This window comes from Eurosta solidaginis, chromosome 3, assembly GCF_040869045.1.
Source record: "Eurosta solidaginis isolate ZX-2024a chromosome 3, ASM4086904v1, whole genome shotgun sequence".
Lineage (NCBI taxonomy): Eukaryota > Metazoa > Arthropoda > Insecta > Diptera > Tephritidae > Eurosta > Eurosta solidaginis.
The window spans coordinates 242875760-242899569 of record NC_090321.1 but is presented as its reverse complement, the minus strand read 5'-3'; the positions used below and the strand labels follow the sequence as shown (position 1 = coordinate 242899569).

At 37.7% G+C, this 23810-nt stretch overlaps 1 protein-coding gene across 7 annotated transcripts in view; it reads left to right on the top strand.

The window, feature by feature from the left end:
• Positions 1-23810, top strand: part of dpr12 (defective proboscis extension response 12) — a 725043-nt gene that overhangs the window by 535968 nt on the left and 165265 nt on the right. For all 7 annotated transcript variants that reach the window (XM_067775740.1, XM_067775739.1, XM_067775742.1 and 4 more), the window contains 2 exons: positions 9481-9694; positions 16700-16808. In XM_067775740.1, the coding sequence (XP_067631841.1) occupies positions 9481-9694; positions 16700-16808 (323 nt within the window). The remainder of the gene's footprint in view (positions 1-9480; positions 9695-16699; positions 16809-23810) is intronic.

Below are 23810 nucleotides of genomic sequence, written 5' to 3'. Positions count from 1 at the left end.
GTGCAGTAATTGAATTTGTGCAACCACATACTTGGTAGCGCGTACAGTATACCCACAAAAATTATTTTCCCTTTATATAAGGTTTATCTCGTCTGATATATTAAGGATCGTTCATTATTTGTAGCAAATAGTACCAGTTAGGAATTGTGTATAAAAAAAAGTGCCGTGAGTAAGAAATATTCGTGAAGTTCGAGGTTTTTTCACTGAGGAGAAAACTTTGAATGCCTCAAAGTCAGTGTGCCAAGGTTCTATTGCCACTGTCTAGGTTCTATTTACCTTCAGTTCTACCATCAAATATTCCCTGGGTGCCGTGGGAGGTGGGTTGAGCACAAGGCTCTACTTCATTGGGGTAGTACTTTCTCAATTGCATGGCATTGGATAAGCGGACTGAAACCCGCATATAAATAAGCTTGTTTGTTCCTACCCTTGCTAACCACGTTCATGTCTTGACTGAAAAAGGAAAACGAAGGGTTTCTTAAAACTTTGTATTTCACTTAAGTTAAAATTTTCTCCTCGCCGTAGTTCGATGCTGAAACATACAGCCGACTGTCAAGAAAACTGATGTATTAAAGTTAAGTAGAGGTGGTTTGAGGTTTACGTAGAACCAAACGAGAGGTAACCGTAACAGCAACAAATAGATTTGGGCTTTTTACGGAATGCTTCATCGGTTTTTATCGGTAACAACCGATATCGATAAGTTTTTGTTTTATTATGGGGTTGCTATTGTAAGCGGATTATGTTCATCTAATTATCGGCTTGTTGTCGCCCAGGGAGCGGCTTCTTGTTGATTTCTTTTCCGCTTGCCGTCGATGTGTCACCGATTTTACTTTGGAGCTTGTCGGCATCTGTTTCATAACTAACCGATGAGTGGTTGACAGCACGCCGATAGCAAGTTTGTAACACTCCAATAAGTAATCGATAGGTTTTCGATAACATTTTGTTAACAAATCTATAACCTCTTAATAACATATCTTTAATATGCCGATTGCAAATTGGTAACACTCAATAAAAAATTGATAACTTTTTGATAGCAAGTCGATACTTGTTTTTCAACATATCGATAAATTTTCGATAAGAAATCGAAAAGGAAGGAAAAAGGTATATATTCTGCAAGAAGAGTTGAACTCGAAGCTATTATATCAATTAACTCCTTTGAAATGCAGCTGAGGATACTCTCAGAAAAAAAAACTTGCCTGAAATGTAAAAATCATTTCCTAGAAAAGTTTTCTTCGAATTGTGGAAAATTACTATTGAGCAAGTAAGAAAGGAGATGAATTTTCACTGCGAAGCTTTCCATGGTAAAAATATATTCGGAGTGTTATGTTTGCAAAATCTTTAGCGAGACGCGACTTTAAAAACCTTTTTCTAAATTTTCGATGTTACTTTTTTCGGGACTTGAACCCAGGAACTTCGATGAAGTAATTTCTTTCTCAGTCGTTTTTTTTTTAAACCAATAGAACTGTGGACTTATTTTTGAGAAGTCCCGGAGTATTTCCTTGCGAATAAGGAACTTATACGCTTCACTCTTCTTCTGAGTACAAACATGCTATTTTGCGCCTCCTCTCCCGAAACCAAAGCTATGTTTTAGGCTGATAAGTAAAAAAAAATGTAGTTTTGTAGCTTTCTGTAGTTGAATTGCTAACCATATTTTTATACCCAGCTGAACTTGGACACTTGAATTATAACTTTATAACTTTGATTGAATAATGATGGGTTGTACAGGTATAAAGGAATCGATATAGATATAAACTTCAATATATCAAAATCATCAGTATCGTAAAAAAATTTGATCAAGCCATGTCCGTCCGTCCGTCTGTTCATCCGTTGACACGATAACTTGACCAAATATTGAAATATCTTCACCAAGTTTGGTATACGGACTTATCTCGACACAGAATAGCTTGGTATTGAAAATTAACGAAATCGGACGATAACCACGCCCAATTTTTCGATATAGAAAATTCAGAAAAATGGTAAAAATGAAATAATTCAAAAACGAATATCGCTAAGCTTATGAAATTTGGTAGGTGCATTGGTTTTATGACGCAAAATGTAAATTTTAATAAGTTTTTGGGATATGGGCGTGGCATCAAAACATTTAGAACAAGAAAATTTGGAACTTTAACAAGGCGTAAATCAAAAGCCTTTTAAGATATTACACTGAAATTTGGCAGTGACACTATCTTTGCCATATTATATAGACTGAGTGTATATAATCAAAATCGGCTAAAGACCACGCCCACTATTCTTGCAGGTCACACCTTAACAAATTTTGCAAGAACTCTAAGGTATTTAACTAAAATTGACTGATATTCCTCATTAGTTGTATGGTTGAGCTTAGAACTTAACAAGAGGGCTTAAACAAATTTTGATGGGGTGAACTTAGACTTTCTCACTTGTAAATTTAGATCTGTTTGTTGTAGTCGACTTGTGATTAATACAAAAGTGATATTAAGGTTTAACTATGGAAGGAACATTTCTCAACTTCTATGCAAAATACGGTCGGATGAGTGCATTCACGACGATTGAAATCTTAGTACTATTTTTCCAATCCATGAGGGGGAACCTGTAAACTGCCAAAACTAACCCGGAATCAGCGTTCATAATATCACATACAACGATCTGTCAAGCATATTGAGTACAAAATTTAAGCCGTTCGTGAATCGGCTGATTGGAGCTTTTCAGTGCAGCTTTGGACTTCGTCAGTCTACCATCTACCAGATTTTCACCTTGCTTCAAACCTTGGAAAAAACCCGGGAAAAAATAATTGACACAAAACATCTCTTCGTCATTGAAAATGAGCTTCCCATAGGTCGCTGTGTGTGAATTTTCTTTTCCTGCAAAGCCTATACGGCTGTGCAACAACACCATCAAAAACCATCAGTTCAGTCATATTTGGGTAGGATCTCACTTAGCGGGTCGAAACTAAACGAGTTTTCAGACAGGGTTACCAACTATCGTGCCATTTCTTTAATTTGAAGCTGAAGAAAATATTATATTACCAAACATAACCGCTCTGCAACAATATCCTATAAGAGCGTGCAATAACTCTCCTATCCTGAAAAAATTTTTATAATCGGCATGATTCACTGCGTCGTAAGTTCTGCTAACTTCAAACTGAAACTGGAAAAAGAATTGGAAAAAAGAAGAATTGGATGGTGTGTGAGGACGAAATGAACTATCTGGGGCCCTGGGAGTGTTCGAGAGAAAAGTTCTTCGAAAGATTTATGGACCTCTACGCGTTGGCGATGGCGAGTACCGAAGAACATTTAACGATGAGCTGTACGAGCTATACGTAGACATCAACATAGTCCAGCGAATTAAAACGCAGCGGCTGCGCTGGCTAGGCCATGTTATGCGAATGAAAGATGACACTTCGGCCAAGAAAGTGTTGCTATCAGAACCCGCCTATGGAAGCAGAGATAGAGGGCGGCCCCACTTCATTGGAAGGACTAGATGGAAAACAATATAAATTCCCTTGGTGTGACCAATTGGTGCTAGTTTGTCTAAAAACACTACTAGAGCGCTTAATTTGACTTCCGTAAACGTTTAAACGGCCAAGCGCTAATTTTATCTCGACACTGAGTTCACTTTATTGTTTTTGAGAAGTTCGTAAGCGGAATAAACAAAGGGAAGTTGATTTACGGCTCACACTATAACACTCCTTGCACCACATCAAAAATCAGCGTTCGTTTGTAACAATGTTGTGTGCAATCTTTAAACTTAATTTTTAAATTTAATATGTAATTATATTCGAATCAGGTGGTCTGCTAAATTTAAAATACATTAACAAAATCTAATAATTTTATTTGTAATATGTGTAGAAAATTAAGTTTTTTTGAACCAGCAAATATCGTAACAGTAAATCTTACGCAAAGTTTACTTTGACATTTGTCATGTTCTAGAACCTCTGGCACTTACCGCAGCTTTTGATTTATAGTTCACTCTTTTAAACTTTTTTTTGGCTTCTGTCAGGAATTTCTGGTTGAAAAAATGTATTATTTTTTACTCAGCTTGGTACATTTTGTAGCGTAGACCTACATACGTTCTACTCACTCTTGTATGCAGCTCACGCAAATGCAAAACAGCAAATGTCGAACCAATGATTACAAAGTGAATAATATAAGTCGTGCGAAGGTGGGTGGTGAAATGAGGGGCAAGGTGAAAGAAAATACATGACAACCCGCACCACAAAAATTTTATGTATGCATGAAGTGCAGCAGAAAGGTGGCGAACTACTCAGTGTGATGGAGTGAGTACAAAAGAAATGCTCGAATTGCATTTCATGTAACTCCAAATTACTAAATTGTAACATCAAATACAATGCTCACTTTCAACTTGCATCGCAGCATTCGACCACCTGCCACGATCCGGTGGAACCGGCTTAATTTTGAATACATGCAGTGTCCGAATGGTTAGTTGGCTGTGTTTTTGTTTCCTTTTGTTCTTCGGACAAACACAACGTGCAAGGATAATGGAAATGAAGGCTTCAAGCAACATGATTTCCGCGTAAGTTTCGTTCAGCATTGATGCAAATGGAAGGCAGTTTTTTTACTGACTTTTTTAACATTTAAGTGATAGCTATCACAACAACACTGCGCTCGGAACAGTTTTTCTCCGGCAAGTTCGCTTTAAATCAAAGGTTCTCTGAAGTATTAACGATGACGCAAAATTATATCCGATAATCAACAAACGCTTCTTAAAAAACTGCAAAATACTTTTAGAGAATTTCGGTTCTTTTTCTGCTATTATTATTTTACCAAATTTAACTGGCAAAAGAGGTCGGCGATAGACGTTACAATCCGTTTGGAGAAAATCAAAAGGAGACAGGAGTAGCATATAAGCCACAAAGCAGGAGGGGCGTGGACAACCCCAGCGGGTTAGAGGGATAGAATATACCAGCGGTAGGTATGCCTGTCGTAAGAGGTGACTAAAATACCAAATAGATTCAAGGGCATATATAGACGCAATATATAGCTTCTCCAAACCCAATTGTCAACCACACCTATCCGTATCGTATTCTGTTTCATTCACAGCCGAGGCTCTGCGGACCCAAGCTCCTCATAGATCTAGGGGGTGGGAGGGCTATATGGCTCAGAAGGTCGCATGTGGTCATAAAAACTCATTCCCGAGATGTTCGGGCTTGGTACCGCAACGCACCCGATATGCATCCGTCAAAGGACCATCAACATCGATAACACTCCCCAGGGCTTTCGCGGAGTGTCTTTATCGCTACAACAACAACAACAACAACAACAAGAAAAGGGGCATGAACAGAAGCGCGGAGCTGAAAAGTTTACAAAATCTAGTGTGAATCCTACGAAGGTAGCCTCACAAAGTTGCTTATTTCTCGAAAGGGACGAAACTTATGGCACTCCATGACCATAATAACTCACAATGGGCACACAAACCTGACATTGCCTTCTGGCGTTACATGCGTTACATATAAGTTAGACCTCGTTAGCAACAGAAGAGGCGGGAAGAAACGATTGAAAACGTTTATTCTTATCTCGCACTCGCGAGGTCTGCAAGAGGACGGAGCTATTATATAACATATGTAAATCTTGCTGCCTAAATGCGGCTTTTCTCTTTGGCCGTCAAACAAATTCTTACCATCTAGACCAAGAAACTTGATTAAGGAAACTAAATTACAGCAACGCCCATAAAAAGTCTAACAAATTTTGTCCCGAAATTACAACAAATAATTCGAAAAATTTACAAAAATATACAGTTAAACAGCAGCAGATGCAGGCGGGCCGGATATTTGACATGCCGGCTCCCCTTAATATCCTTGTGTCCCGAGACTTATGGGAGGGTTAGAGTTTAGTATAAATTTATAATCAAAACAGCATAATCAAAGGTATTTTTTAACTACTTAGCTGTCGCTAAAAATAACAAGTAAGGAAGGCCAAGTTCGGGTGAAACCGAACATTACATAGTCAGCTGAGAGCTTTGGAGACAAAATAAGGGAAAATCACCATGTAGGAAAATGAACCTACGGTAACCCTGGAATGTGTTTGTATGACATGTGTATCAAATAGAAGGTAATTAAGAGTATTTTAAAAGTGAGTGGGCCATAGTTCTATAGATGGACGCCATTTCTGGATGTCGCCATAAACGTGGACCAGGGGTGACTCTAGAACGCGTTTGTACGATAGGGGTATCAAATGAAAGGTGGTAATAAGTATTTTAAAAGGGAGTGGGCCTTAGTTCTATAGGTGGACGCCTTTTCGAGATATCGCGATAAAAGTGGACCAGGAGTGAATCTACAATGTCTTTGTACGATAGGGGTATCAAATGAAAGGTGCTAATAAGTATTTTAAAAGGGAGTCAGCCTTAGTTCTATAGGTGGACGCCTTTTCGAGATGTCGCGATAAAGGTGGACCAGGAGTGAATCTACAATGTGTTTGTACGATAGGGGTATCAAATGAAAGGTGCTAATAAGTATTTTAAAAGGGAGTTAGCCTTAGTTCTATAGATGTTCGCCTTTTCGAGATATCGCCATAAAGGTGAACCAGGGGTGACTCTAGAATTTCTTTGTACGATATGGGTATCAAATTAAAGGTATTAGTGAGGGCTTTAAAAGGGGTGGCCCTTAGTTGATTACGTGAAGGCGTTTTCGAGATATCGAACAAAATGTGGACCAGGGTGACCCAGAACATCATCTGTCGGGTACCGCTAATTTATTTATATATGTAGTACCACGATACTTTTCCTGCTTTTGATTTCACCCTGCAGAACTTTTTCATTTTCTTTTACTTAATATGGTAGGTGTGACGCCCATTTTACAAAGTTTTTTCCAAAGTTATGTTTTTCGTCAATAAACCAATCCAATTACCATGTTTCATTCCTTTTTCCATATTTGGTATAAAATTATGGCATATTTTTAATTTTTCGTAATTTTCGATATCGAAAAAGTGGGCGTGGTCATAGTCGGATTTCGGCCACTTTTTATACCAAGATAAGGTGAGTTCATATAAGTACGTGAACTAAGTTTAGTAAAGATATATAAATTTTTGCTCAAGTTATTGTGTTAACGGCTGAGCGGAAGGACGGACGGTGGACTGTGTATAAAAACTGGACGTAGCTTCAACCGATTTCAACCATTCTCACAGATAGGTAAATTTTTGTTCGACTTATGGCATTAAAAGTATTCTAGATGAATTAAATGAAAAAAGGCGGAGCCACACACATTTTGAAAATTTCTTTTATTTTTGTATTTTGTTGCACCATGTTATTACTGGAATTGAATGTTGACAAAATTTACTTATATACTGTAAAGATATTCAATTTTTTGTTAAAATTTGACTTAAGAAAATTTTTTTTGCTAATTTTTATTTAGCACCCATATAGTAATAGGATTAACGTTCCTGCCAAATTTCATCATGATATCTTCAACGACTGCCACATTACAGCTTGCAAAACTTTGAAATTACCTTCTTACCTTACCACGCCCATTGTCCAAAAATTTTACTAGTTTTCTATTCTGTGTCATAAGGTCAATCCACCTACCAAGTTTCATCGCTTTATCCGTATTTCATAATGAATTATCGCACTTTTTCGGTTTTTCGAAATTTTCGATATCGAAAAAGTGGGCGTGCTTATGGTCCGATTTCGTTCATTTTAAATAGCAATCTGAGATGAGTGCTCAGGAACCTACGTACCAAATTTCATCAAGATACCTCAAAATTTACTCAAGTTATCGTGTTTATGAATTTCTTTTTTCGCCCAGATCATTTTGATATATAGAAGTCTATATCTATCTCATTTAGTTTATGCCGTTGCGGATTACCGTTATGCGAACAAAATTAATATACGCTGTGAGCTCTGCTCAGCTGAGTATAAAAAAATTCCGTTCTGAGAGTGCGAATGTTTACGATGAATTTGCTGTACATAGATCATGTCGTCTCACATCAGCCTGTGCCATGAGGAAGACAACTATAACTGATTAGACTGTAAGAGTGTTATATAGTTTTAGTACTCCTAAGACTATCTTAAATGTGGGCCTTCTTTGCCGCTGCTCGGTATAGTGCTCAAGGGTAGGTTATCGAGGATGATCTAAAAAGCTTCGTTTGACGTTATCACTAAAGCACCACTTATGCTGACCATACAAAATCTTTGCGTTTTTTCCAAAAAATTTTGGTATCGCAGAGGTGTATTTTATTAGCATCATCTGCTACTGCCTTTCTCATACCCTCATCTAGAAACGACCATTACTTTTGAGTAATTGGCAGGCCTCCTACTCCCTAGAGCTTTTTTGTTCCATCATATTATTCATATGCTCTAGTACCTATATTGAAAGATCATTTTATATGTAGAAGGGGATCAGAGGATCAAGACCCTTTTCTGATATTACTCGCTCTTTTACAATATCTTGCCCTCCACTCTCTCACAATCTATATTTTAAAGTAAATCCAAGCATATTCCAGATTTCAGGTTAGGTCCATTTAAGGCGTGAAACATTGAAGTATTGATATTTTATATATTTTATGAGAACACAAGCTCTGTAGCTCATTTTTTGGAAAGCTGATTTGTTAAACTAGAGTATCTGCTCTACAATGACACAAAACAGATTTATAGAAGGGAACAGAAACATCAATTTTTAGGATAGTTTAAGAAAAAAACTCTTATAATTTCGTAACTGTAACTATGCAAACTAATGTTGTTATTGTCTTGAAAAAAAATTAGAAAAAAAAGTTTCGAAAATTTCGAACACTTTACTTGGAGTTCTCTGAATATTTTTGTGTGTTCAGTTTTTTAGCCCAACTAATTTAAATTTAACGAAGTACAATTTAAAGGTTCCCCAAAGCTAGCATTGATTTTTAAAACTTATTTTTCGTTGAAGTTTTTAAATTTTCCCCCATACAGAGTGGGAAAAATTTGTATATGGATGAAAATCTGAAACCCCACCCGAAAAGATATGTGGAAAATCTATGCTAATTTTGAGAGAACCTTAACTTGATCTTTGTTAGACTAAAATTGCTACAAAACTGCAAACTAAAAAAAAAAATAAATAAAAAAACTAAATAAAAAGTTTGAAATGTTCGTAAAATTGTCTCAAATTTTTTCGAAACCATTTTTGAAATTGATTTGCGTAGTCTGGGTTGCAACATTTATATCAAATCAGCTCTTCAGCCTGATAATTTCGGTATACTTATTGGTGGGTCTATCGCTTCTTCTCTAAGGATCTACTATTTTGATATTTGTGACAAACTTAACATTTCATTTCATTTTCATAAAAGGTATAAAAAAATCGACTGCTATTTTTCTATTCGCTGCTGTATATACATATGTATAAAATATGAGGTGGTATAACTGATGACTTGCTGATTTTTTTTTCATTCACACTATAGCCTATTTAGTGCTTTATAATAAAATACTGGGCTTGTATTCAAATCAATTTGGTTTTTGCTAAAAATTCCGTTCCTTTTTTAACAGCAACATAGCAAGTAATATATTTGTTTTTTTTTTTTGTTTCAGAGTCCAACACCACCGCAGTATGTTTATTGGCAGAAAAACGATCGCCTCATAAATTATTATGATACGAGACGTGATATTTCAATTGAGACAACACCAGGACCACGTACACAAAGTCGTCTCATCATAAGAGAACCACAAATTTCCGATTCGGGAAATTATACGTGTTCAGCCAGTAATACGGAGCCAGCGAGTATTTATGTTTTCGTATCGAAAGGTGGGAAAACAATTATTTTGTTCATATGTATGTATGTATGTATGTATTTTTTTCTTTTTTGCAAGACAGACTCGTATTGCTGTACACTATTTTTATACCTTTGATGAAAATGAAATGGTATATTAATTTCGTCATGAAACCCAAAATTGTAAGTCCTTAAAGGAAAATAGATAGACCCACCATAAACTATACCGAAATAATCAGGATGAAGAGCTGAGTTGATTTAGACATGTCCGTCTGTCTGTTTGTATGCACACTAATCCCTCAATTATTGAGATATCTTGATAAAATTTGGTGAGCGGGTGTATTTGGGTTTCCGATTAGACATTTGTCGGAACAGGCCGGATCGAACCACTATAGCATATATCCTCCATACCACCGATTTTTCATAAAAAGAGGATTTTGGTCATATCTTACTCAATTTAACAGATTGAAGCTTCAAACTTCACCATATAATTTCGTATATTGCACATATTGCTGCCTGAAAAATTTGATGAGATCTGTCGTATATGTAGTATATATCCCCCACAACAGATTGTTCAGATAAGAAACTTTTCGTAATTACTGCCCTATTTTAAGAGCTATAGGATTCAAATTTCAATGAATGCTTACGTATATAGCAAGTATTGTTGTCTGAAAAAATCATAAAGATCGGTGGTATATATAGTATATATATGGTGGTATATATAGTATATATATATAGTATATATATATATATTTTTTCACAATTTTAGCCCCATTTTAACAGCTAGAAGATTCAAATTTCACCGAGTGCTTACGTATTTAGCATATATTGTTGTCTGAAAAAATCATAGAGATCGGTTGTATATATAGTATATATCTCATACAACCGATTGTTCAGATAAAAACTTTTCGCAATTTGTACCCCATTTTAACAGCTATAAGCTTCAAATTTCACCGATTGCTTACGTATATAGTATATATTGTTGTGTCAAAAAATCATAGAGATCGGTGATATATGTAATATATATATGATGGTATATAGTATATATATAGTATATATATATTTTTTTGCGATTTCGGCCCCATTTTAACAAATAGAAACTTCAAATTTAGAATAGAAACTTTTTAACAAATAGAAACTTCAAATTTCACCAAATGCTTACGTATATAGCATATATTGTTGTCTGAAAAAATCATAGACCTCGGTGGTATATATATTATATACCCTATTATAAACTGTAATTTTTGCCCCTTTTTTACGGCTGGAAGCTTCAAAGTTCATCAGATTTCATCAAATAGTTACGCCTACGTCATATATTATTGAAATACGTGACTCGTAGTAATAGTTTTTACACGCAGACCACAAAAAACCTGAAACTTTGCATCCTCACACAAATTACCTACCTGTTTTTTATTTTATATTTATCTTAAAAATCGTTTAGATATGTAGATCTGTTCACTATATATTGCCTATCTTATACATCCGATTATTCAGATATTACGAACGGGATAAGATTATTGTTCAGCCCCATTCATGAAAGGTATGAAATCTTCGGCACAGCCGAAGACAGTTCTGTTCTTCCTTGTTCTTTTTGTTATTGATATTAGAAAACAATTACAGACGAAGGTTGTTAGTACATATTTCTAAATTTTACTTTTTTATCAGCTATCTTTTCGGTTGCTAAGTTTATAACTCCAAATGCCCCGCTGCACGCTCTGTAAATTGGCGCTTGGTATTGCGTTTTTGGTTGCTATTCTTTTTTAAACAATTTGGTACGTATATCATATATGTTTTTAACCCCAAATTGTGGGAAACATTTTGAGGCTCGCTCTACAGAATTTGATCAGTGACTCTCGTTTTTTAGCACAAAAACCCAATACTTAAAGGCAAATAAAAATTTGCAAATTTTGTAAATAAACTTTTAATTAAATTAGTAAAAATGAAATGGGATTTCGATTTTTCTTTGCAAAATATAAAAGTTACATTAAGGTCCAAAATATTTGTTGGGTTCTCTTAAAAAATATATATTACCGCCCATTTTGAAATATTTTGTCTGATATTTCCAAATGAAGTCAGCTGCTTACGACGAGTGATTTCGTAGTCCCGCCCGTCACACTTAGAAAATAGTAATATTTCGCGTAAATTTCTCAATAAAATTGTACATTTATTTAGCTTCCTATCAAATGAGTATTTTTCTTTTAGTGATAGAATTTCCACACTTCAATAAAAACTAGTTGAAGAGAAATTACTTAAAGTTCGATTCCAAGTCGGGTAAAATAACCAGCTTGCCATTGCCCAGTTGCAATTTTTATCAAATTTTTCAAAACAAATCTTACGATTATTTTCAATAATTTAAGAAATAATTTCTATGAATCTATAACCGAAACGATTTAAGTTACTTTAAAAAAATATTTCGAAATAAATCTAGTATTTTATATAATTTTACAAAAATGTCGAAATTTTTATTTGGAGTTTTCCGATTTTTATACCTTTCATGAACATGAAATGGTATATTAACTTTGGTCCGATTTTTGTAACGGTGAGAAATATAGAAAATAGACTCACTATTAAGTATACCGAATTGATCAGGGCGACGAACTGAGTTGATATAGCCATGTCCGTCTGTCCGTCCGTATGTCTGTCTGCCTGCCTGTTTGAATGCAAACTAGTCCCTCAAATTTTGAGATATCTCAAGAAATTTGGCGCAAGGATGTATTTTTGTATTATATTAGACATTTGTCGGATACCGTAGGATCGGACCACTATAACATATATCTCCCATACAACCGATCGTTCAGATAAGACGATTTTGGTCATTCCTGCCGCAATTTAGAAAGTATAAACGTGAAACTCGGTGATATATATTTTAATATATCATGGAAGATTTTCTGAAAAAATCACTTTGATCGGAGCTATATCTAGTATATATCCCATACAACCGATCGATAAGATAGAAAGATTTTTGGCCATTTCTCCCTTAGTTTCCAATATAAAAACGTGAAACTTGGTGATATATATGTAGGAATGGATAATATTGTACACGGAAACACCGCGATTTTAGATAGAAAAGCAAAACGAACAGGAAAAAACTATTAAGAAAATATTGTAGTTTTGAAAAATGAATTATTTATTGTCTTGGCTGTGAAAAAACGTTTTTGTTAAAAATCTTTAAAAAAATACTTAAACATTAATTTACACTTGTTAAATCATATAACTGTTTAATTGTAACATGAACAATTAACTAAAAAATAAACGAGATTTAATAACTTTAAACTTTAAACAATTATTTGTGTAAAACCACATATATTCTAATATATCATAGAAGATTTCCTGTAAAAATCATTTCGATCGGAGCTATATATAATATATATCCCAAACAACCGATCGTTCAGATAAGGGGGTTTTTTGCCATTTTTTATTTTATATTTATCTTAAAAATCGTTTAGGTATCTACACCTGTTCACTATATAATTCTTCCCAAGGCAGTCGGTTCTATGTACCGGAGCGACTCGGGATTTTTCCCGACCAAGGACTGTCATTTCAGTGTGACCCCATTTAATTTGTTTCGTCCCTCCCACAAATTGTCATCCTCCCAGCAGCTCCTTGCAGCAGGACTGCTACATATTCTCTTACTCCGGGAAGGTATCGAACCCAATCCGGGTCCGTCTCCTGACCCCGGTCCTGAGAAATGGTTTTGCTGCATTTGCCAGAAAAGAATCTTTTTAGGACGGTCATACTCTGTTCAGTGTGTCTCGTGCAAGGGATGGTTGCATCGGACAGGTTGTTCTGGGCTTGATCCCAAAACCCGACGTCCACGTAACTTTTATAAATCTTTTGTGGCTCCTTGCTGCTCACGCCAAAGGGCGTCCCGTAGTCTACGTCTAAGCGCATCCCCACCACCTTCCAGCAGCTTCGCTGCTCAGCAAGCCACAACAAGTACCCGCTGCTGCTCGCGCCCCACGGCGCCAACAACTGAAACAGCTGATACCACTCACAACTACTACCTTCGTAGTAGAGCTGGTAGCAATGCTGAGCATCAGCCCCTGCCCCCGTCTTCTTCTCCCCCCCACTTTTCTGGCAGCAATCGTGCAGGTCAGGGAAACAGACTCTTAGTCCCTGCCTCCGTTTGCACCGTCTGCCAGCACAGAATATATAGGTTGGCGACATCCGCTCAAGGCGGGAAGGAAGAATATAAATCTGCAACAGATAGCAGCTTTGCTGCCCTCCCTATCCCGGCTGATGCCCGCCAAGGGGAGCGTGCCTTCCGTAAGGTCATTGAATCCGCCTCGGCACATTTCATTCCCGCCGGGAGAATTCCTGAAATCCGGCCCCACTTCCCGGCAGAGGCCGCGAGCTTAGCGAGGGAACGCGACCTTATAAGACAGCTTGATCCAGGCGACCCCCAAATAAGGGACATAAACCAACGCATCAGATTGCTTGTGAACGAACACAAGCGGGCGAAATGGGAAGAGCACCTAAGAGGTTGTAACCTCTCTACCGGTGTAGGTAAACTTTGGTCCACCGTAAAGTCCCTATCGAATCCGACTAAGCACAAAGACAAAGTTTCCATCGGCTTTGGCGATAAGGTGCTGTCGGATGCGAAAAAATGCGCGAACGCTTTCTGCCGACAATATATAATGCATCCTACGGTCGACAAAGATAGACGGAGAGCCAATAGACACGCACATAAATACAAACTCAGCGCGTCACCAATTACCATCACCGCTAGAGAGGTTGAGGACGCCATTGGTCGCGCTAAACCATCCAAAGCAGTGGGCTTAAAAGCTTAGGGAAAGAGGGTTTCAAATATTTAGTGCATGTCTTCAACCTGTCTCTTTCTACCTTTGTCATACCCGAGAAATGGAAAATGGCCAAGGTGGTCCCGCTACTAAAGCCTGGGAAACCAGCTAACGTAGGTGAGTCATATTGTCCGATATCTCTCCTATCGCCAGTGGCAAAGGCGCTTGAAGCCATTTTGCTCCCTTATTTCCAAGCACATTTGCAGCTAGCCCCTCATCAGCATGGCTTCAGAAAACTCCATAGCACTACCTCCGCGCTAAATGACACTAGCACCCAGATAAATTGCGATTTGAATCAATATCCCCACCATAGAACAGTACTCGTAGCGTTAGACCTATCAAAAGCTTTTGATACGGTCAACCATGGCTCCTTACTGCAAGACCTGGAAGGGTCTACCCTTCCCCCATGTCTTAAAAGGTGGACCGCAAATTATCTGGGTGGTCGGCAGGCATCGGTGCAATTCAGAAACGAAACATCAAAACAAAGGAGAATTAAACAAGGGGTGCCACAGGGTGGTGTCCTGTCCCCGCTTTTGTTTAATTTATACATATCTAAGCTACCTTCACCACCGGAAGGAGTCACAATCGTTTCCTACGCCGATGACTGCACAATAATGGCAACAGGCCCAGGCCCAAAGATCGATGAGCTATGCAATAAAATAAACGGCTATCTCCCTGATCTCTCCAGTTTTTTCGCCTCGCGAAACGTGGCATTGTCACCGACTAAATCTTCCGCGACCTTATTTACAACATGGACGCCCCAAATGTCGACCATATTGAACATCCACGTCGATGGCACTACGCTACCGACTGTCCTACACCCCAAAATCTTGGGTGTGACGTTTGATCAGGATCTACATTTTGGTGCGCACGCAACCGCAATTGTTCCAAGAATTCAGAGCCGTAATAAAATCCTCAAATCCCTTGCTGGCAGCACCTGGGGAAAAGATAAAGAAACGCTCTTGACCACATACAAAGCAATTAGCCAGCCGATTACGTGCTATGCGTCACCCATATGGTCGCAAAGCCTAAAAACTACCCACTGGAAGAAACTACAAGCCTGCCAAAATACTGCTTTCAGAATCGCCACGGGCAGTCTTCTTATGTCCCCAGAACACCATCTGCATAATGAGGCGAGAATACTCCCCATCAGGGAGAGAAATGAGATGCTGACCAAACAGTTTCTGTTGAATACCCAGAAACCTGGGCATCCCAACAGACATCTGATTGACGAACCAGCACCGCCTACGGGCCTAAGGAGTCATCTCCGTAAGCATTTTGAGGAAATACGGCACCTGAGAACCCAGCCGTATGATTTTACAGATTTACAGATTTACTGCTTTGGCATTCATTTAGAAGAAACTATAAAAATCCCTTGGGAAAAAAATTGTCAATACGAATTGCCAATACGAATTTTGTGAGACCTATAACTTGTACTTAGATAGACTAAAATTAATTGGTCTACAAAACTGCAAACACGAAAAAATTAAGAAACCTCTCAATAAAAAGTTCAAAGTTTTAGAAAATTTTTATAGGTTTTGGAGATCGGTTTGCATAGTTTCAGTTACAGAATTCATGGAAATTTTTTCCAAATTTATCGAAAACGAACAAAAAATAAAAATTTAACTGACCAAATTCAGAAATAAATTTCGATGCTTTTTGTGTTCGCTACTATATGTGTTAACGCAATTTCAGCCAGTGAACAAATGACATTTTCAACAACTCCAGACAACTGCGCAGCGTTAACCAGCCTTATTAAAAAAACACAATTCTTTTAATACTTTTCGTTCCCTTGTGCACTCGAAAGTCAATTTTTTTGGCAAAAAATACACAGATGCGCTAATGTGTTGGGCAACAGCTGCTTTGTTTAAATTGGACTCGCGCTACTCTAAAAATGCATAACTGCCACCAAATCAACATTTTATGACTTTTTTCGCTTCACTTTTTCATATTTTATATCTCATTTGCTTTTGCTTGATTTTTCTTAATATCATTTAGTTTCGCCAACTGCTTAGTTGCAACTTTTGCATTTAAATGGAATTTTATGCAAATTAACAGCCAGTGCAATAAGCCAACAATTTTGATAGCTGCCAAACTGCAAAAAGAACAAATAAAATTCTACTTAATATGAAGCTATTTATTTTACGCAGACTCGTAATTGCATTCGTGTGTGTTATTTGCATTTATAGATTTATAGTTATTGCTTTCAATGTGATTTTGTGATTTTCGTATTCTTTTCAGGCGATAATATGGCGGCTATATCACGAAAAACCTCCTCGGCCGATCGGATTGCAGCGATATTTAAATATCTTTTAGGGCCGTGTGTGCTGGTGAATACGTTGGGTATAAGGTAAGTGGTTAAAGAAATTTAGGTACATGGCTATCTGCGAAAGGATTTCCTGAATTCGTTTCTCTGAGTTGTGTTACCCTTCAGAATTTCAATTACCATAAGGTGCCCCTAAAACATGTAATGCTTGGTATTTACTATGTTGCAGCCAACAAGAGATTTGCTTTTAGATATGTGAAGCGAATAACAGTTATTCCATGCTAAAAGATTCAATTGATATGCTTTCATTACATTTTCGATACACTATAATACTATCTACAGATTCTCTTTGTCCGTATTAAATACGATACCGTTTTCATTGCATACTTTAAGGAGCACACAATTTATTTCATAGCTGCGATCGGGTTTCTGAATTTAAAAAATCGTTGGGATTGCGCCCAATTGACACACAAACTAAAAACTTTCAGACCAAATTCATGCAGAACATCAGGGTAGTTTTCTAGCGATTCGGCGAAGGGCAATTAAGCACTCATGTATGAAATTAATGCGGCAGTGAACTTGCGATCGATATAGCGGGATCTAAAGGTGCCTTATCATTAAAAATGCAGGATATTTACACTCACTTTTAGTGTGAGTTGGGTTGGTTAGAACTTCTATTCGCACTTATAAGATTTGGGTTTCGGGTATATAAAGCCCCTTGATATATGATATTGTAACGAATTTACTTGCAAATCCTCTTATTTGCAACCTTCTGCTAAGTTCGAATCACTAAACTGTTGAATAAATAACATCAATATTTAATAATTCAAAATCCAATACTTAATAATACTTCACAATAAATAACTCTGCTATTGCCCGACAGATTGTGTGCTTAATCAAAAACTTAATTATTCCGCCTCTACTGTTGTTGCCTTTTATACTCTCTGATTTCCTCGTTCGCATCTTCTAGGCGCTTCCATTCCAGAATCTACTAGTTGGCCATCAGCTATCAAATTTCTCAGCTGTAACTTCAACTGCACGATTTTATAGCTTCTTTCATTGCATACTTTCTGGAGTATCTCAGATACATGTATCTGGTTGTGCGTTGCTTCTAACCCAGTTTTGGAATTCTTTAGACTCAAATCGGTCGGCGTTATGTTTCTTTCTTTTCACTAGGTATCTTCCTTCCCTATTTGCGTCCCGATAGTCAGTGAGAATGAATAAAATCAAATCATTTGGAGTTTACAGCTACAAGAGTCTAAAAAAGCAGAAATGGCAAATAAAAGTTTATGCCTGTAAATTATTTATGTGCTTGCGCAAATATGTTGGTCTGGTGGAAAGCACTGGACACGGCGAGCACCTCCAAAATGTTAGTGTCAGTGCAACGGACGGCGCTGATCGGTATCAGTGGCGCTCTCAGAACAACGCCTACCTTGGCACTGAACGTCATGCTGAACATATACCCAGTAGATATTGCGGGAAAGGCGGCCGCGGCAAGGTCGTTGGTCAGGCTTCGTGATATGGGATATAGACTTTCTGACCGCGGACACTCTAGCCTTCTTACCAGTTTCGACTTCATCCCGGACAGAACGGACTACTGTATGCCGATAACAGCTCCCTATACAACCTTCACCCCAGTTATTCCAGAGAGAGAGGATTGGGGAAGAGGAATTATCTGGGGCATGGGACCGGTTAACTTGTTCACGGATGGGTCAAAGCTGGATGGAAAGGTTGGTGGGGGGGTCTTTTGTCAAGAGCTAAATTTAAGCCGCAAGTTTAAGTTGGCTGATCACTGCAGTGTATTCCAAGCGGAAATTGCTGCGATTAAGGATGCGGTGGATGGAATGCTATCCAGTGCTACCACGGTTAGGGAATTTAACATCTACTCTGATAGCCAATCGGCTATCAAGGCCTTGAGCTCAACTACAGTGCGATCGAGGGTGGTCTGGGAGTGCCTGACCTCGCTTGCGATTGCATCGAATTATTTTACAATTAAGATTATCTGGGTCCCGGGCCATAGTGATATCCCGGGTAACTGTCAAGCGGATCTCTTAGCCCGCATCGGTACAACTGAACCGGATGAAGATGGCTGTAGGGACTTCGGGATCCCGCTGGCCACCTGTGGATTGCTCCTCCATAGCTGGGCCTCGAATCAGCTCAGCAAACGTTGGGCGGATACCACGTCTTGCAGGGTAGCAAGATCTTTCTGGCCGAAAGTGGATGGCAGGAGGTCTGCTGAAATAATTGGGTTCACTAAGGCTCACCTATCAATGGTCATTGGGGTTTTGACAGGGCACTGTCCCATGGGTATCCATGCGGTACGTCTCAATATACTGGAAACTCCATCCTGCTGCAGCTGTATGGAGGATGATGAGGTGGAATCACCAAATCACTTTATGCTTGATTGTCCAGCTTTTGCCAGAATTAGGCGAAAGTACTTCGGTCGCGACTCACTTGGATCTCCCGAGGATATATCCAAAGTTGAGATCGGTATCATTCGGAGCTTTATCGTTGCTACCCAACGATTCTCTAAGTAGTTGGATCTAGGTCACCGTTATTTTTGGTGTATGTGGTATCACAACGGACCTTCGTGTTGTCCAAGTGAGCTATCCTTATCAGGGAAGCTACCACCTAACCTATCCTATCCTAAATATGACATAATGCGTGACACGGTTGCCACTTTGGTCCATTTGGGCAAAAAATAGTCCCTCCCAACCCCATTTGGTCCGCTGGTCCTTTTCTTAAATTTTGACGTTTTTATGCCGTAACTACTATTTTGGTACTTTTCTTTCTTTTTCACTGAGGCAAAAATTGCCACACACTCGTTAACCCACATATAATTTTCAATTTACTTCAATGGAATTCTTAACATAAAAAATTCCTTAGTTAATAAAATGATCAATGACATTGCACCAAGGAGATAATTTAGGCGAGGCATTAAAAGGAGAATTGTTGGATCTTTGGGCAAACACATTGATGAAACAACGAACTAATCAGAAAAAAAGTTTTGTTTTTATTGTGTAGGTGGGCAGTTTTCGATTTCGACGCTTGAAGGCTTATTCGGGTGTAACGGAACATCACATACTCAGCTCAGAGCTTTGGAAACAAAATAAAGGAAATCACCATGTGGGAAAATGCACCTAGGTTAATCCTGAATTGTGTTTGTATGACATGGGTATCTAATGGAAGGTATTAAAGAGTATTTTAAAAGGGCTTGGGCTTTAGTTCTATAGGTGGACGCCTTTTCGGGATATCGCCATAAAGGTGGACCAGGGGTGACTCTAAAATGTGTTTGTACGATGTGGGTATCAAATGAAAGTTTTTAATCAGTATTTTAAAAGGGAGTGGGCCTTAATTATATAGGTGGACGCCTTTTCGAGATATCGCCATAAAGGTGGACCGGGGTGACTCTAGAATGTGTTTGTACGATATGGGTATCAAATGAAAGGTTCTAATAAATATTTTAAAAGGGAGTGGGCCTTAGGTCTATAGGTGGACGCCTTTTCGAGATATCACCATAAAGGTGGACCAGGGGTGACTCTAGAATGCGTTTGTACGATATGGGTATCAAATGAAAGTGTTAGTGAGAATTTTGAAAGGGGGTGGGCCTTAGTTCTATAGGTGGACGCCTTTTCGGGATGTCGCCATAAAGGTGGACCAGGGGTGACTCTAGAATTTGCTTGAACGGTATGAGTTAATGCTTATATAAAGGGGAGTGGGCCTTAGTTCTATAGGTGGACGCCGTTTCGAGATATCGCCATAAAGGTGGACCAGGGTGACTCTGTAACGTGTTTATGCGATATGGGTATCAAATTAAAGGTACTAATGAGGGTTTCAAAGGGGAGTGGCCCTTAGTTGTATATGTGAAGGCGTTTTCGAGACATCGACCAAAATGTGGACCAGGGTGACCCAGAACTTCATCTGTCGGGTACCGCTAATTTATTTATATGTGCAACACCTCGATACCCCTCCTGCCAAGGTTCCAAGGGCTTTTGATTTCGGATTTTGGTAGGTGTGATACCCATTTTACAAAGTTTTTTCCAAAGTTATGTTTTGCGTCAATAAACTATTCCATTTACCATGTTTCATCCCTTTTTTCATATTTGGTATAGAATTATGGCATTTTTTAAATTTTTCTTAATTTTCGATATCGAAAAAGTGGACGTGGTCATACTCGTCTTCGGCCATTTTTTATACCAAGATAAGGTGTGGTCAGATAAGTACACGAACTAAGTTTAGTAAAGATATATCGATTGTTGCTTAAGTTATCGTGTTAACGGCCGAGCGGTAGGACAGACGGCCGACTGTGTATAAAAACTAAGCGTGGCTTCAAACGATTTCGCCCATTTTCACAGAAAACAGTATCGTCATAGAATCTATGCCCCTACCGAAGGATAAGTGATTTTTTGACCGACTTATGGCATTAAAAGTGTTCTAGACAAATTAAATGAAAAAGGGCGTAGCCATGCCCATTTTGAAATTTTCTTTTATTTTTGTATTTTGTTGCAACATACCATTACTGGAGTTGTTTGTTTACATAATTTACTTATATCCCAGCAAACACAGTTTCTAAGATTAGAGAAATATTGTAATTTTACATTAGAATTCTAATATAGTTCTCTAATGCATTTCGAATCGAAAACTGGGTTAGAGAACTAGGTTGGAATTCGACTGTGAATCGATTCGAATAACACTAAAAATGCGATGTTATGATTATTGTCAACGTTATCGATTATTTGCATGACATTATCACTCATTCTTAATGTTATACAAACAAAATAAAAATAGTGGAAACATTTCAAGTTGCGAAATGAGTTTTTTTATGTATTATGATAAATGCTAGTAAGTGAAATTGAATCAAAAAAAGGTAAAAAAGGAAAGCGAGCATATTACTGAAGGGCTATTTGAATGGCATGAAGAAAACGCTTCCTCATCTGCACCTCTAACTAACGCTGAGCTCAATCTTTAAGTACGGTTTTAATTTATTATAATAGAAAAAGCCTTTGAAATATGTTCATTCCTAATACATAAGATTATAATCAAATAAACGTATTTGATATAATGAAACTATGAAAATTTCACTCATTTTAAATAATTGAACTCAATTGCGCATCACTTCAAAATTCTCATTAGAAACTCATTAGAATTTGACGTTAGAATTCGATTAGAATTCTAACCCTTTTCTCGATATCGAGAACGAAGTCCCCTTTTTGTCGAGAATGCTATAATTCGCGACAGTTTCGCAAATCGTTCTCTAACCTTCTACCTTAGAGAAATATATTAGAATTCGATTCGTCTTCTAATCGTTTTCTAACCTAAATATTTGTTGGGATACTGTAAAGATATTAAATTTTTTGTTAAAATTTGACGTTAAAAAATTTTTTTTTAAAAGTGGGCGTGTTCGTCATCTGATTTTGCTAATTTTTATTTAACACATATATAGTAATAGTAGTAACGTTCCTGCCAAAATACAGCTTGCAAAACTTTGAAATTACCTTCTTTTAAAAGTGGGCAGTGCCACGCCCGTTTTCCAAAATTTTACTAATTTTCTATTCTGCGTCATAAGATCAACCCACCTACCAAGTGTAATCGCTTTAACCGTCTTTGGTAAAGAATTATCGCACTTTTTCGGTTTTTCGAAATTTTCGATGTCGAAAAAGTGGGCGTGGTTATAGTCCGATTTCGTTCATTTTAAATAGCGATCTGAGATGAGTGCCCAGTAAAGTTATACGCCGCAGATAAGCGCCGCCGCCGCCGCCGATTTTCGTCGTTTTTCGCACGCCGCCGCCGAATGTCGAAATAATCAACGCTGCGGCGGCGTCCATCGCGATATTATATTTTCTACTAATTTGAGACTGTCTAGGTCATTTATTGTTCATGTCGAAAATTGGTCCGATATTGTAGGAATGGGTATCAATGGATGCGCATCACTGCCAATTATCAGAATCCAATTGCGAAACTTAACTCCTTCTAATCGTTTAGAAGTTATTTAAAAAAACAGACGCTTTCCATGCCGGCTGATCACGGATTTCGTATCACCGAATTCAGCAAGTTATTAAAACAAAACACTAAAAGAAAAGTTATATAAAACATATAAATGCTCACTTTGCATAATTCTTTCAAAAAATATAATAAGGAACAATGAATTCAAATAAAATGACACAAGTCGAGCATGTTTTCAAATTGTCCTTAAGTTGTTAAAAAAGCAAGTTTCCAGCAAAGCAAAGTACTGATTTTCACAAAAAAAACTGTATCCCGATTGGCTTAAATAATAAGCGAAATCGGTGATTCAAAATCCTTTAGTAGGTTCCAGGGGCTTAAATTAAATGCTCCTTTGAATTGATTCCCACCTCAAACTTAAGTTGAAGATATATGTACGTATGAGAAGGGTTTGAAAAATCACTTGGCCTCATATCCAAAAATCTGTTGTTTATTTGGGAAACTTTAAAATAGCATCTGAAACGTTAATTTTAATTTTAACACTTCATTATTCAATACCCAAATCTCCCGGTTTGACATTTCTTAAAGTTGGCGGCCCTATCCCAACTAGTCACTTGGAGCGAACCACATTGATTCTAGCTTATCAACCAAGTTTAAATATCACCTACACGTTACAGCTCCTGCTACATATACGAAGACGTAGGTATATATTGTAAAGAATTTTGGGAAATTCCACTTATCTGAAACCTTCTGCTAACGTTCGAATCGCGGAACTGTCGAATAAACTGCAATATTCTGTTTTGCAAAATGGATTTATTAGCCTACTTTGAGAGTGTACAATTATACTTCATTCGCACCTAATAGCGTATTTAAATAAAACTGATTACTGATTCCTCAGCTTGCGCTGCTTTATACTCTCGGTTCATTTCGCGAACAGTTCGGGAACATTTGTATCTCATGCTTGGTTACCAGATATACACATGTATATTTGTAGTTGATGCTTTTCTGATAGCCATATGCGTGTGTATGTGTGAGTAACTACTTCGGCTGATGACTTCGTCTATGTGTGTGAGATATCTCTTCGTTGGCTTCCATACATCGCATGAACAAAAATGCATTTTGTATTTGCGAAATTGCTCAACACCC